General features: G+C 38.2%; 1 protein-coding gene across 2 annotated transcripts in view; it reads left to right on the top strand.

Annotated features, from left to right (window-relative positions):
* LOC127641022 (fibrillin-2-like) overlaps positions 1-15,534 on the top strand; it is an 89,176-nt gene that overhangs the window by 56,782 nt on the left and 16,860 nt on the right. Inside the window, exons 32-50 of one of the 2 annotated variants that reach the window (XM_052123754.1) lie at positions 98-220; positions 312-434; positions 4,164-4,289; positions 4,514-4,636; positions 4,728-4,850; positions 5,912-6,073; positions 8,125-8,193; positions 8,277-8,402; positions 8,777-8,902; positions 8,995-9,144; positions 9,257-9,328; positions 9,416-9,541; positions 9,650-9,775; positions 11,547-11,672; positions 11,768-11,884; positions 12,015-12,143; positions 14,096-14,215; positions 14,415-14,540; positions 14,738-14,890. In XM_052123754.1, coding sequence (XP_051979714.1) covers positions 98-220; positions 312-434; positions 4,164-4,289; positions 4,514-4,636; positions 4,728-4,850; positions 5,912-6,073; positions 8,125-8,193; positions 8,277-8,402; positions 8,777-8,902; positions 8,995-9,144; positions 9,257-9,328; positions 9,416-9,541; positions 9,650-9,775; positions 11,547-11,672; positions 11,768-11,884; positions 12,015-12,143; positions 14,096-14,215; positions 14,415-14,540; positions 14,738-14,890 — 2,346 coding nt within the window. The remainder of the gene's footprint in view (positions 1-97; positions 221-311; positions 435-4,163; positions 4,290-4,513; positions 4,637-4,727; positions 4,851-5,911; positions 6,074-8,124; positions 8,194-8,276; positions 8,403-8,776; positions 8,903-8,994; positions 9,145-9,256; positions 9,329-9,415; positions 9,542-9,649; positions 9,776-11,546; positions 11,673-11,767; positions 11,885-12,014; positions 12,144-14,095; positions 14,216-14,414; positions 14,541-14,737; positions 14,891-15,534) is intronic. The other variant, XM_052123755.1, reaches the window with a different exon arrangement.

Genomic DNA, 15,534 nt, shown 5'->3' with positions numbered 1-15,534 from the left:
ATAAACTCCAAACCACAGTAAAGCTTTAAAAAAACAATATCCAAGCTGACTGTAATATTAATAAGCTATAACTGACTGTTTTTGCATATTCTTACAGATATTGATGAATGTGAGATCGGCGCTCATAACTGCAACATGCACGGCACTTGCGTCAACGTTCCCGGGAGCTTCAAATGTCGTTGTCGTGACGGCTGGGAAGGTGACGGAATCAAATGCATCGGTGAGTGTCTGACAGATCGCGTCAACATTTATCCAAAAGTAGTGTGAGATTAATTCTGTTGTAAACTATTTGTTTTGTTGCATCGCGGCAGATGTTGATGAGTGCGTCACAGAGGAACACAACTGTAACCCGAACGCCGACTGCATGAACACGCCGGGGTCGTATCGCTGCACCTGTAAAGAGGGATTCAACGGAGATGGATTAACCTGCTCTGGTAAATCAAGTCAAGTCAAACGTTATTCATAAAGCACATATAAAAAAGATAAAAAGTCAATTACCAGATCTGAGCATTCTTGGAGTGCAGAAGGTCACTGATGTAATTAGGTGCGAGACCAGAAAGGACCTTTTACACATAGACAGCCAGTGTAGAGAAGCTAATATGGTAAATGGTCTGCACTTATATAGCACCTTTTTAAATTTAGCGGTATTAAAAGCGCTTTACACTGTGACTCATTCACCCATTCACACACACATTCACACACCAATGACGGCAGAGCTGCTATGTAAGGTGCTAGCCTGCCATTGGGAGCAACTTGGGGTTCAGTGTCTTGCCCAAGGACATTTCGGCATGTGGAGTCATGTGGGCCGGGAATCAAACCACCAACCCTGCGATTAGTGGCCGAGCCGCTCTACCAACTGAGCCACAGCCGCCCTTCGTGCATCTTTGAAAAGACGTAATACAGGGAAAATATGATCTATCGCACTTTGAACAAACTGCAGACAGATATAGCAGATTGAGGCAGACCGATGTACAGTGAACTGCAATAATCGAGCCGTGATTAAATAAGAGCATGGATCACAGTTTCTAGGTCTTTTTGAGGGAGAAACCGTTTTAATTTGGCAAGAGACCTTAGATCAATAAAACCTCCCTTAATAACATCACTAATTTGTTTGTCAAAAATGACCCCAAGATTTTATGCTTTTGAATGTTGGAGAAAGAGAACCTGACTGTGCTTGAAGGGGCAGGAGGGGCCTTGAAGAGCCTAAGATAATAACTTCGGTTTTGCCTTCAAATGTTGGATGGCAAACCATTGCAGTTGATGTCCTCAAGACATTTGAAGAGCACTTCATAAGGGCAGCTACTGTCTAGTCTGACAGGTAAATTAAATTGGGAATCGTCAGTCGCAATGATAAGAAATATTATATTTCAGAGCCCAAGGGGAGCATATAGAGGGAGAAGTGTAAAGGCCCTAAAATGGACCCCTGGGGCACACCACAAGATAAACGGGCTGATGTAGAGGAAATATTCCCTATGCTCACAGAGAAGGCTCGCTCTCTCCCTCTCTCACTCTCACTCTCTCTCACTCTCTCGCTCGCGCTCTCTCTCTCTCTCTCTCTCACGCTAGCTCTCACTCTCTCGCCGCTCTCTCGCTCTCACCTCTCTCACACTCTCTCACTCTCTCTCACTCTCTCACTCTCTCACACTCTCACACTCTCACACTCTCTCTCACTCTCTCTCACTCACTCGCTCTCTCTCATTCTCACTCTCATTCTCACTCACTCTCACACTCTCTCTCTCTCACTCACATTCTCACTCACTCTCTCACACTCTCTCTCTCTCACTCTCCCTCAAGTAAGAGGGTCACCCACTGCAGGGCCACACCCTCCAAATGATTTAACAGAATATTATGATCCAATAAAACCAAAACTGCATATGATCCAGAGTCAAGTGAAATATCATTAGTGACCTTCAACTGCACAGATTCAGACTAGACCGGAACATGTCTAATATATTAAAAGAATGCAAATAAGACTATAGCTGGGAATACGCAACTCTCTCCAAGAGCTTTGAAATGAAAGGCAATTTGGAAATAGGCCTGTAGTTATTGAGTACAGTTGGATTGAGATGAGGTTTCTTAAGCAGAGGGTGCACAACTGCAAGTTTAAAACTAGTAGGTACTTACTCCATTTACTAGAGCGCTATTAACGATAGCAGTCACCTACAAGCTCACAGTTTCAAAACATGCATGAATAACATCTCGCTTACAACTTGAACACTTCCCCTTTAAATCTAAATCGATAAGCTGGGCCGAAGAGACTGGTTGAAAGCAAGTTAAATAACGGAGCGGCGGTTCAAATTTCAAGGTCTTAATGGAAGAATTAATATCTTGGATTTTATTATCATCAAATAATGGAAGCAAACTCTCACAGGTCTCAAGAGATGGATCAGGACAGGCAACCGAAGAAGGGTTTAGCACCAAATCAATAGTCTTAAACTGTACTTTGGGTCCATTTGGGTTTTCAGAAATTATTTTAGAGAGGAACTTTGATTTAGCCTCTTTCACTGATCATTGATAACTGATTAGACATGCCATGCATGAATAAATCATATGAAATCTGAAGTTTATCTATCCAAGAGAGAAGTTCTTATTGAAGTGTCTCAGATATAAAACCTTGATATTGAATTCATTTTGCTGTATATTATTTGGTTGTCTGTTTAAAGGAATTATGATGTATATTATGATCAATTCTGAGACTCTCAGCCTAAGAAACTGCTGGACAAATCACACGAAAATGTTATATTTTATTGTTAATTTTCTTATTTTACATTATATATCTCTGGGTATAAATAAGGTGGCTCTGAAAAACTGCTTTAGTTTTGTTCCCAATCATGACAACTGTATCTGAGAAAATGTTTGTCTTGATACGACAAAGCAATTAAAAGTTATAACATTACAAATATAATTGATCATAGCGTCCAAAAACATCTCCAAACAAATAAAACATAATAACCATACAGAATAACCAATTACACATGCAAACACAACAATGACTAAAGGTTTGCATAGCATGCAGACATGATTTAATCATGAGATTTCACAGAATGAGTTTCATTCTGTGTCATTTGAGGCATCATTGAATCTGTATCATGTATTTGGCGGCATCTCCTGGTGGCCATATGTAACATTGTGCTTCGTGAGTTTCATTCTGTGTCATTTGAGGCATCGAGTCTGTATCATTATTTGGCGCCATCTCCTGGTGGCCATATGTAACATTGTGCTTCATGAGTTTCATTCTGTGTCATTTGAGGCATCATTGAGTCTGTATCATGTATTTGGCGCCATCTCCTGGTGGCCATATGTAACATTGTGCTTCATGAGTTTCATTCTGTGTCATTTAAGGCACCATTGAGTCTGTATCATGTATTTGGCACCATCTCCTGGTGGCCATATGTAACATTGTGCTTCATGAGTTTCATTCTGTGTCATTTAAGGCACCATTGAGTCTGTATCATGTATTTGGCGCCATCTCCTGGTGGCCATATGTAACATTGTGCTTCATGAGTTTCATTCTGTGTCATTTGAGGCATCATTGAGTCTGTATCATGTATTTGGCGCCATCTCCTGGTGGCCATATGTAACATTGTGCTTCATGAGTTTCATTCGGTGTCATTTGAGGCATCATTGTGTCTGTATCATGTATTTGGCGCCATCTCCTGGTGGCCATATGTAACATTGTGCTTCATGTGGATTATCTAGTGATCTATACATCTGATTATCTTGTGTGTGGACTCGTTTTTACATGAAGTTATGAGCAAAAATGCGGCATATAAGCAACACCAACATAATTGTCGAAGACATATAATTAGCTATTACTTGCTATATTTTTGTCTGTGAGTAAAACTAATAGGCTGGTTGTATTTTACTCTTCAAGGGCTTGCCAACAACATGTGACACATGGATATTTGATCAGTTTGATGTTTTTACTGACTGCAATAATATGTACAGTGCATTTTATTAATTAACTATCAAAACTGAACACTTCTGATTTGTCTGTAAATTTCAAAGCACCTGTTCAGTTTTGGTCATAATGTCCGCTTGCATTGGAAAGTAAAGCCTATTTTGTGTTGGTCTAGACTGGAGATTTTAATATTTTGAAGACTTTTTTCTCGCGGGCCCCCATCTGAGCTTTAAGGGTTAACACGCCTGCATTCTTTCTTTAGATATGGATGAGTGTGCCGACAATGTGAATCTGTGTGAAAACGGTCAGTGTTTGAACGCCCCCGGCGGATACCGCTGTGAATGTGAGATGGGCTTCACCCCCACTGAAGACAGCAAAGCCTGCCAAGGTAACAACAGACACACACTGAAAACAATTACTTACTTAATCAGTGTTTAGATGTTTCTATCTAAGCATCTATAAAACAAGGAAAAACTGAACACATTCTCTGAAAACAAGTCTTAATATCTCACGATTTTCAGTGCACACACACACACACACACACACACACACACACACACACACATTCACGGTAACTCACAACTGTAACGTCGCTCTTGTGTCATCCATCAGACATCGACGAGTGTAACTTCCAGAACATCTGCGTGTTCGGATCATGCCAGAACCTGCCCGGGATGTTCCGCTGTGTGTGCGACTACGGATACGAGCTGGACCGCAGTGGAGGAAACTGCACAGGTGACAACGCGTGCATCCCTCAACGTCCGTTACCATCGAAATTGTACTCCCATTTGTCTTGTTGTTTCACAGCTGTTTTATATCTCCACAGATATCAACGAGTGTTTTGACCCGGTGAACTGCATCAACGGTCTGTGTGTGAATCTGCCCGGCAGCTATCTGTGTAACTGCCCTCCAGACTTTGAGTTGAACCCTACAGGAGTCGGCTGTGTCGGTATGTACTCTACAGGGCTGATACGGAGACATTTGATAAATTGCAGACCAATGTTAACACTGGCAGGTTCATACATTTATTGTGCATGTCAGGTTTTCATACTCACACCCTATAGTCTAGTGAAAATGTCTTTTATTGTGTACACTTGTTTTAGATTATATCTACTGTAATACACTGCTCTACAAAAGCAAAACGCAGTATGTGGTTATTCCACGTTAAATCAACCAAACTTCAGAAACTTCTCCGGAAACTTCAGCATTGTTTCACTGGTGACAGATAAAGACAAAAGATGATGAAATCCAAATTATTAAATGCTATGGATCGATATTAACAGAGTACTCCATTATTTTGTTAAGTGGGTTCAAAATGTCAATTTGCGCCTATGAATTTGGAGCGAAACTAGAGGTCAAACAAATAACCATAGAAAGGGGGTAGCATCATAATTGTTTGTTTACACATGGATAGGTAGGTCTATTTCAAATATCAGTTGACTTCAGCACCACTTGTTGAATTATCTGTGAACTGTGTGAGTCCAAAAATGGGAAAACACACTTTTTTTCTGTTGTTTTTCCAAAGTTGTGGTGCCTATAATTTTAGAAGTATTACATATATCCCAATATCCTTTTATATTATGGTTCAGAACAAACTTTTCTTTTTGTGTCTTCATTTTTAAGACCCTATGTGTTCAAATCTCATAGATATGTGCCTCTCAATGTGGTTCCATGTGAAAATAGTTTAATTTTACAGATTTTTAATGGTCAAATACCAAATGTGGGAATCTTGTCCAACAAAACAAAGGTCTGAAGTACTGCAAATAATGCTGAAACTAGAAACAATAATGTCAAAATCTCTAGAACAATTCTAAGTCCAAAAAATACTCTTGAAACTAGAGTTCTGTTCAATGCATTGCATCTAGTTTGTTTCAGTGCAAGAACACATTCAGTCTGAAAGGCCCCTTATTGCGTTTTGCCACTAATTTAGCGTTATCCCACGACTTATTTGACTATATTTTTTGAAGTTAACTAGCTGTAATATGTAAGCGGGTTCTCTTCCTCCGACAGACACGCGTGTTGGAAACTGTTTCCTGGACACTCTGGACCGCGGAGACGGCGGGATCTCCTGCAGCGCTGAGATCGGAGTGGGCGTGACCCGCGCATCCTGTTGTTGCTCTCTGGGTGGAGCCTGGGGCAACCCCTGTGAACTCTGCCCTCTCCTCAATTCAAGTATGCAACGTTTTGATCTTTTTAAACATTGTTATCAAAAGGTACAAAAGAAAAGGTTGGAATGGGATTGTGACAAACTTGCATTGTCAGTTTCAATGTGTTGGAGCAATAACCACAAGCCCAAAGTTCCAACAACCCTAAAATACTTTAAATGCATACTACTATATACTGTAGGTTGTCGAGGCTAGCAGATTCTGAGAGGATCAAACAATGCTTGAATCATTTACATTCAGTATTTTAACCTTAATTCTGAGTAAGTGTTTGAACGATTTGGCCGATGCCGATATCTAGATAGTATTGTGGCTGAGGGGTGATTTTATGCCGATATTCAAGGGGATAGCTACCTTTATAACTTTAAGAAAGTTTGTCCATGCAACTTTTTAAAGGATAATCATTAGCTGAAGGAAATGACTGAAAATATTGTATTCTTGCAATAGTGTCTCAAAATGGATTTATAAAGATTGTAAACAGAACATGTGTGTTATCCATCGACAAAACTGTTATAAAACAGTATATTTTGGAATTGACACATGGGAAAGCTACTTGGCACGGTTATCGTAATCTCGAAATGGCCACAAATGTCAGATTAATCGGCCTTGACGATATATCGAGTTAATATGCTTGGTCTTTGGCCACATCCACACCAATATGCTTTTGGTTGAAAACCCATTTATGCCTCTCATCATGGCCGGACTGGTAACTGGGCATTTTCCCGGTGGACCGACGCACTTTGGGGCCGATCAGGGGAGGACTGGCCATCGGGAGAACCGAGCGTGCCGGTATGTCGGCCACGATACGTGCAGAATGGACCGCAACCGCCCCCCACCCGCTCAACAACATACTGGGCCAGTTGCTATGTAAAATCCCGGGCCGATTTCTCTTCCCAGTCCAGCCCTGCCTCTCATCTACACTAGGACACCGTCTAGTTTGGGGAACGATGACGTTAAGAAACTAAAAATGGAGTTTTCAAACTTAAACAGAGTGGATGTGGCCTCAGTCGCTTCACTGCCAAAAATAATTTTCTTAGAGTATTTGTCTAGTTTTCCAGTAAAAATATCTAAACCTCTTTAAAACAAGATAAATGTACTTTTATCAAAATGACAAAGCAAGATGATGAGATACAAAATCTTGTTTTCAGAGAAATCTAACCAAATTTAGTAAGTGGAGTTACAAAAAACTTGATTCAAAGGGATAGCAAGTTTATTTTCCTTCCCCCATTGGCAAATAGTTTTTTCTTGTTTTAAGCATGAATCGCACCAAATTTTGTTGGATTTCTCCAAGAACAAGACTTAATATCGTTTTGCCATTCTGCCTCTCAATCATTTTTCCTTGTTTTACGGGTATTTCGATATTTTTACTGGAAAATAAGACAAAAATACTCCAATGTTTAAAATGGCCACTTCTAGTGAGAGTACCTATAGTACTAAATCATCTCCATGTATAGACAGTTTGTCTAACTGTGGACAGATGAATATCTAACAGCCACTTCTAGTGAGAGTACATATAGTACTAAATCATCTCCATTTATGAGTTTGTCTCACTGTGGACAGATGAATATCTAACAGCCACTTCTAGTGAGAGTACCTATAGTACTAAATCACCTCCATTTATAGACAGTTTGTCTAACTGTGAACAGATGAATATCTAACGAACACTTCTAGTGAGAGTACCTATAGTACTAAATCATCTCCATTTATAGACAGTTTGTCTAACTGTGGACAGATGAATATCTAACGGCCACTTCTAGAGAAAGTACCTATAGTACTAAATCATCTCCATTTATAGACAGTTTGTCTAACTGTGGACAGATGAATATCTAACGGCCACTTCTAGAGAGAGTACCTATAGTACTAAATCATCTCCATTTATAGACTTTGTTTTGTTCCTGTTGTTTGTAAAATACCAGACAAAGGCATTTTACCATGAAAACAAAAACTCCCGGACTTTTGCTGAAATCGAGGATTTTATGGGTTGGCATTGCTTAAGGGCTTCTCCTGATGTCATGGAAGTCACACTTCACTGACACTATGATGAATTTTGTCTCTTTACAGCCGAATACAAAACCCTGTGTCCTGGGGGAGAGGGTTTCCGGCCGAACCCCATCACCGTCATCCTGGAGGGTAAGGACAAAACCATTCGTGATGGTGTGCGGCGCTCTGGTGTGTGTATTAATGATTGCCCTCTGTCTCTGTCCGACACTCAGATATAGATGAATGTCAAGAGCTGCCCGGGTTGTGTCAGGGAGGAAACTGCGTCAACACGTTTGGCAGTTTCCAGTGTGAATGTCCGGCCGGGTACTACCTCAATGATGAGACCCGCATCTGTGAAGGTAAGACAAGAGACCCCGACAGCTCAGAGCAACAAGAAACTCCAACAAATTAGAAAATGACTCGCTTTATCTCAATAATTCCCTTTAATTGCAATCGGGATCTTTGTAAGACATCGTTGATATCCGATAACATCGTCCTAATGCCCAGCCCTATAGTGCACCCAAATGTTTCTCACTACATATCATGTTTCACTCCAAAATAAGTCATATTACAGGTGTACAATGGGTAGCGAATGCCGTTTATGCTAACTTTAATGGAAGCCTTTCTTAAGTTACCCTTGTGCTCAACACTTACTGATATTCGCTCTTAACATGGGACCAATTCCACCAGTTGTATCTGATTTTTAAATATTGAATTAACTTCTCGCACACAGATATTGACGAGTGCACGGCGCACATCGGCATCTGTGGACCCGGAACATGCTACAACACGCTGGGTAACTACACCTGCGTCTGTCCGCCAGAGTACATGCAGGTCAATGGTGGAAACAACTGCATGGGTAAGACCCTCGCTAACCCTGCTTTACTAGGGTAATCTGCTGTACTGACACTAGATCACAGGCCTCTTTGAGTTAATGTGTATTTTGTGCAGATATGAGAAAGAGCGTGTGCTATCGGAACTATAACGACACCTGTGAAAACGAGCTATCCTTTAATATGACGAAGAAAATGTGCTGTTGTGCGTATAACGTCGGCAAAGCCTGGAACAGGCCCTGTGAGGCGTGTCCGACTCCTGCTACCTGTGAGGAACTCTTTCAATTACTGTTTTAAATTTGAATTGCTTGGCTTGACCGTTTTACACATGTTGGGCCTCACTCATAAAACGAGAAAATCGTTATTACTCTCTGTTGCAGCCGCGTACCAACTCTTGTGCGGAAATCAGGCTCCTGGTTTTATTATCGACATTCACACTGGAAAACCAGTTGGTGAGTCAACTAAACATAGCGTAACAGGCTACATGAGTGGTTTCATATGAACGGGTCACTTACAAATGTTTGTGTGCGACGCCTCAGATATCGACGAGTGTCGCGAGATTCCAGGTATCTGCGCTAACGGAGTGTGCATCAACCAGATCGGAAGTTTCCGATGCGAATGTCCCATGGGTTTCAGCTATAACAACATCCTGCTCATATGTGAAGGTATTAACACTTCAACTGTATTTGTATATTTTTTTAATTTGATGAAATATGTATACGGATTTCTTGACTAATGCGACGCTTGTTTGCGCACTCATTTATTCCCTTCAGATATCGACGAGTGCACCAGTGGCGACAACCTCTGCCAACGTAACGCCAAGTGTTTCAACATCCCCGGCAGCTATCGTTGCGAATGTTCGGATGGATTTAAGCTCTCTCCCAGTGGTGCTTGTGTGGGTGAGTCGGTCCCCTGCAATTGATTTATTGGGTTAAGGTCTGGGCTCTGATGGGACACTCCAAAATGTGGATTTTCTCTTTTTGAAAGACATTCTGTAGTCAGTTCCTGCTACATCACCCAACTTCTACTGAGCTTCAGCTGGTGCACAGTAACATTATCCTGTAGGATATCTTGATAAACTTGGGAATTAAGTGTCAAGGTGGTCTTTGGAAATTCAGGTGTGCAGCAATGTTTTTGTTGGAAAGCAGCGGCTTTCTTCATGATGTCCTGCCATGAACACCATACCTGTTTAATGTTTTCTGTACAGTAGACTCATGAACAGAGATGTTCACCAGTTCAGATGATTCCTTGACGTCTTTATCTGTCACTCTAGGGCTCTTTTTTACCTCGTTGAGCATTCTGCAGTGTTCCCTTTGAGCCATTTTGGCTGAACGGCCACTTCTAGTGAGAGTACCTATAGTACTAAATCATCTCCATTTATAGACAGTTTGTCTAACTGTGGACAGATGAATATCTAACGGCCACTTCTAGTGAGAGTACCTATAGTACTAAATCATCTCCATTTATAGACAGTTTGTCTAACTGTGGACAGATGAATATCTAACGGCCACTTCTAGTGAGAGTACCTATAGTACTAAATCATCTCCATTTATAGACATTTTGTCTAACTGTGGACTGATGAATATCTAACGGCCACTTCTAGTGAGAGTACCTATAGTACTAAATCATCCCCATTTATAGACAGTTTGTCTAACTGTGGACACATGAATATCTAACGGCCACTTCTAGTGAGAGTACCTATAGTACTAAATCATCTCCATTTATAGATAGTTTGTCTAACTGTGGACAGATGAATATCTAACGGCCACTTCTAGTGAGTACCTATAGTACTAAATCGTCTCCATTTATAGACCGTTTGTCCAACTGTGGACTGATGAACACTTTGTAACACTTTCCAGCTTTATGTAAAACAACAGTTCTTGATCGTAGGTCTTCTAAGATCTCGTTTGTGTGGCATGGTCCACGTCAGCAGATGCTTCTTGTGAATAGCAAACTAAAGATGTTTGAGTGCTTTTTATAAGTCAAAGTAGCTCTAACCCACGCCTACAATCTCGTCTCATTAATTGGATGCCAGGTTTGCCAACTCCTGACTCTAATTAGCTGTTGTTGAATAATTCGCCTATGGGGTTCACTTACTTTTTCCACAGCACTGTAAATGGTTAATGGGATTTGTTGGGATAGTGTGATTAATTATATTTTGTTAATTAACCCTAACACAATTAATCATGCCTTCTGAGCCGGGCGTAAATTCTGTAAATTTTCCGAGCCGCGTCAGCAGGGGGCAGTCAGCGCGCCTCATCAAACCTTACAAGCAGCGCAGCCGGTGAGAGAGTCGGTCACTAGTGGTGGTGTTTATGATTCATCTCATTAACTCTTGAATCCGTTCCCCAAAAAGATTCATTCAGATTTGTTCTTTGAACATTTCTGCGAATTACACCTTTTCACCAGTAGATGGCGTCATCTACGTTTTGAATGAGTGAATTATATTGAATTAAAAGCATGACCGGAAATTCACGACTGGAACAAGTCTAATTATCCTTTATTAAATCCTGCGTGTCAACAAACATATGAAGAGACTTCAGCACTGCAGAGTGTTTAAGCATCATAAGAATTTCCCCACAAATGGCAACAAAAGCATATCTGTCAAACGGGTCTGAAGCTACAATGATTGTCGATATGTTGGTCTGAACATTCATCTACGTTCCTCAGATCGTAACGAGTGTCAGGAGATCCCGAACGTTTGCAGTCATGGAGAATGTATCGATACGCAGGGCAGTTATCGTTGCCTGTGCCACAACGGCTTCAAGACCACACCAGACCTGACCATGTGTATGGGTGAGTATCTGTCGCTAACAAAACCAGCAAAAACATTTCAGACTTTGAATTGAATGCATTTAAATGTAAACTTTATATGTCATTCTCTCTGGCAGATGTTGACGAGTGCGACCGACAGCCATGTGGAAACGGTACCTGCAAGAACACAGTGGGATCTTATAACTGTTTGTGCTTCCCCGGGTTCGAGCTCACACATAATAATGACTGCATGGGTAAGATTATCTACTATTGGTGGTCTGTAGCTAGTGTTAAACATGCATGATTACGTTTACTATATTCATATTTTTATACTTGTCCAGTTTAATATAATCTTAAGGTTTGTCTGACATTGTCTTCACACAGATATTGACGAGTGCAGTGTGCATGCCGGTCAGGTGTGCAGAAACGGACAGTGTATCAACAGCATTGGTTCCTTTAAGTGTTTGTGTACAGATGGATATAATCTCACACCAGATGGCAAGAACTGCGTCGGTAAGATCTGACCGTCATTAGGAAATATACTAAACCTTGTATCTGTAACTGTAGATCTATAATCCCCTTCTGAACCCTGTTAAATGGTATATTATCCTCACCATTGATTTCTAAAACCTTCTATTGATCCACGTCCTTTTTTTCTTGAAACAGAAAGTGTTTCATAGATTCGCCATTACTTTAAGTTTAATTATACACGTAAACATCCATACAATTGATTTCTTGTGACTGAGGAAAAAGAAGGATTTCTTTTCTTTTTGGACTTGCAAAATAAATATAAAAATTTATATAAATAAATATTAAAATGTACATTTTATATATATAAATAAATATTAGTTTTTATATTTATATATATATATATATATATATATATATATACACACATATATATATATATATATATATATATATATAATTAAATATACAAATATGTATGTATATATATATATAAATATATATATATATATATATATTATATTATATATATATATATATAAAATTCCTCTTTATTTTTGTTATTAGGTTAAATAGTTTACGTTTTATGATGTTTTAGATTTTATTTTCATTTCATATAGATATTGCTATTATCACAGTTAGTAAGTTTGTTTAAAAACTTTTTAGCTTTGATTTCTTTTCATTTTATATAACTGCAAATATTTTAACATATTTAACATAATTATTGCTGTTCATCACTATATTTTATGGTTTTATTAAATATATTAGATTAGTTTTCCATTTAATTTGTTGTATTTACTGTGCAAATTAAAAATAACATAAATATTGATGTTTATTATTGTTTTTTAATTATGTAAAATTGTTTAAGTTGGATAACATTTTATATAGAAAAAATATTTATATATATATATATATACACAGGAAATTTTGCTATTTATCAGTTTTTTTTAAATTAGTAAGTTGAATTATTTTAAGTTTTATAACTTCATTAGCATATATGTCATACATTTTATATAACTGCAAATAACACATTTTACATAATTATTGACGTTCATTCAAATTTTTTGTGATTTTATTAAATATATTAGATTAGTATTTCTGTTTTATTTGTTAAAACAAAGTAATAATATAATACATATAATGTAAATATAAAGTTTTATAGCAATTTAAATTTAATTTTAAATAGATACAAATACTTATACATACAGTAAACATTGATATTTATCACAGTTTATTGAATTAGTAAGATTATTATTATTGTTATTTTTAATATATTCAAATATATTGGTTCATCACTATATTTTATGATTTAATTAGAAATATTAGAGTAATTTTTACATTGTATTTGTTGTGTAAATATAAATATTGCTTTTTATTAATACTTTTCTAATGAGGTAAAATAACTACATTTTATAATGTTTTAAATTATATTTAAATTTTAGATAAATACAAATATTTATTGCTATTTATCATTAAATTAGTATGATTATTATAATGGTTTAATTTGAATAACTGCAAATATTTCGATTTTTTTGCGTTTTTTCCATATTATTTGTTTTTTTATTAACTAACATTAACAAAAATAACATTAACAATGAACAATATATTTTACAGCATTCATTAATGTTTTTGTTAGTTCATGATCTAAAGCATTAAATAATGTTAACATGAAACCTTATTGAAAAGTGTCACCAAATATTGTCATTTATCATTATTTTATTAAACTACATTATTATATATAAATATTATTGATATTGCTCTGGATCATTTATCACTTTGTTTATTAGTTAGATATATTAGAGAGATATATATGTAAATATATGTATATTTTATATAAACATCACTATAAATATAGATTTAATGATTTATAAAGGGCATCTTGACTGTATAATGGGTTTGTAAAGCCTATAGTGTAGTTTACGCACTTTATAGTTTAATATTAGCTTGCAGCGTTTCCCCGTTAAATGTTATAAGCGTGAGTGTTTGTAACTCTTCAGATATCAATGAATGTGTGATGCTGCCGGGCACCTGTCAACCTGGAACCTGCCAGAATCTGGACGGCTCGTTCCGATGCATCTGTCCACCTGGATACGAAGTACAAAACGACAAATGTGTCGGTAAGACTTTGTGCTGTTTATCCAAAACCATATTGCAGCGGTTAAAAGTCACAGTCAACATCAGACTAAATCTGAGCAACAGAAATGACATTTTATTCACCCACTATCACATATAAACAAACAAAAACTCAATGGTGACCCAGTGCATCTGTCGATGGGGTCCCAATGCTGCTTATTTTGACCTATTTATCCTCCACAGATATCAACGAGTGCAATGTGGAGCCGAACATCTGTCAGTTTGGCACGTGTAAAAACACGCCGGGCAGCTTCCAGTGCATCTGCCAGCCCGGGTTTGTGCTGTCGGACAACGGCCGCCGATGTTTCGGTAAAACACTCTCTCTAATCGATCAGCATTCAGACCTCTTGGTGGCACTAATTATATTAAATCCCACCCTACATTGATAATTGAAGTCACATTACGAGTCATGTGCTAATAGATTTCTAAGCTATCGGAATTCTGATTTTGCAAAAGCTATATTAGTAGTTTTTATTAACAGTGTTTTGAATCTGTTTTGCCGTCAGATACGCGCGAGAGCTTCTGTTTCACACGGTTTGAAGCTGGTAAATGCACCGTGCCCAAACCACTGAACACCACCAAAGCCAAATGCTGCTGCAGTCTGCTGCCGGGTGAGGGGTGGGGCGACCCCTGTGAGCTGTGCCCGCGAGAGAGAGAGAGTGAGTCACACGCATTTCCTTACTGATTTAAATGGGCACGTACTGTAGACTTCTATTGTATTTAAACTAACATTAAACCACACCTGAAAGAAAACGTAACATTTGCATTTTTTTTTTATTAAAACTAAATTACTTTATTATTATTATTTATTAAATCGAGAATGTCCCCCATTAAAATATGTACGTATGTGTGTATTTGTATATATATATATATATATAAGCCTATTTTTAATATTTACGCATTTTTAAATATCATAACAAAATTCCATAAAAGTTTTATTGTGTAATTCTTTAAACAAATGAAATTTATAAAACTGAGTAATGAGTAAAATTAGAGCTGTCGGAAATTAATGCGTTAAACGCATGCGGTTAAAGTTTAACACGTTACATTTTCTTAATCGCGATTAACGCATTTACCGTTAATACAGCATAAGCTGACTATCACCGCAGGAGTCGCGAATTTGAATCCAGGGCGTGCTGAGTGACTCCAGTCAGGTCTCCTTGTGAAGCCTCCACATGCGCTACGTCTCCGCGGTAACGCGCTCAACAAGCACGTGATAAGATGCGCGGATTGACATCTCAGACGCAAATGCAACTGAGATTCGTCGTTCGGCACTGGCTTCGCTGCTCTGCTGAAAATCATG

This window comes from Xyrauchen texanus, chromosome 50 (genome assembly GCF_025860055.1).
Source record: "Xyrauchen texanus isolate HMW12.3.18 chromosome 50, RBS_HiC_50CHRs, whole genome shotgun sequence".
NCBI classification, from domain to species: domain Eukaryota; kingdom Metazoa; phylum Chordata; class Actinopteri; order Cypriniformes; family Catostomidae; genus Xyrauchen; species Xyrauchen texanus.
This window is presented reverse-complemented; position numbering and strand designations above follow the sequence as displayed.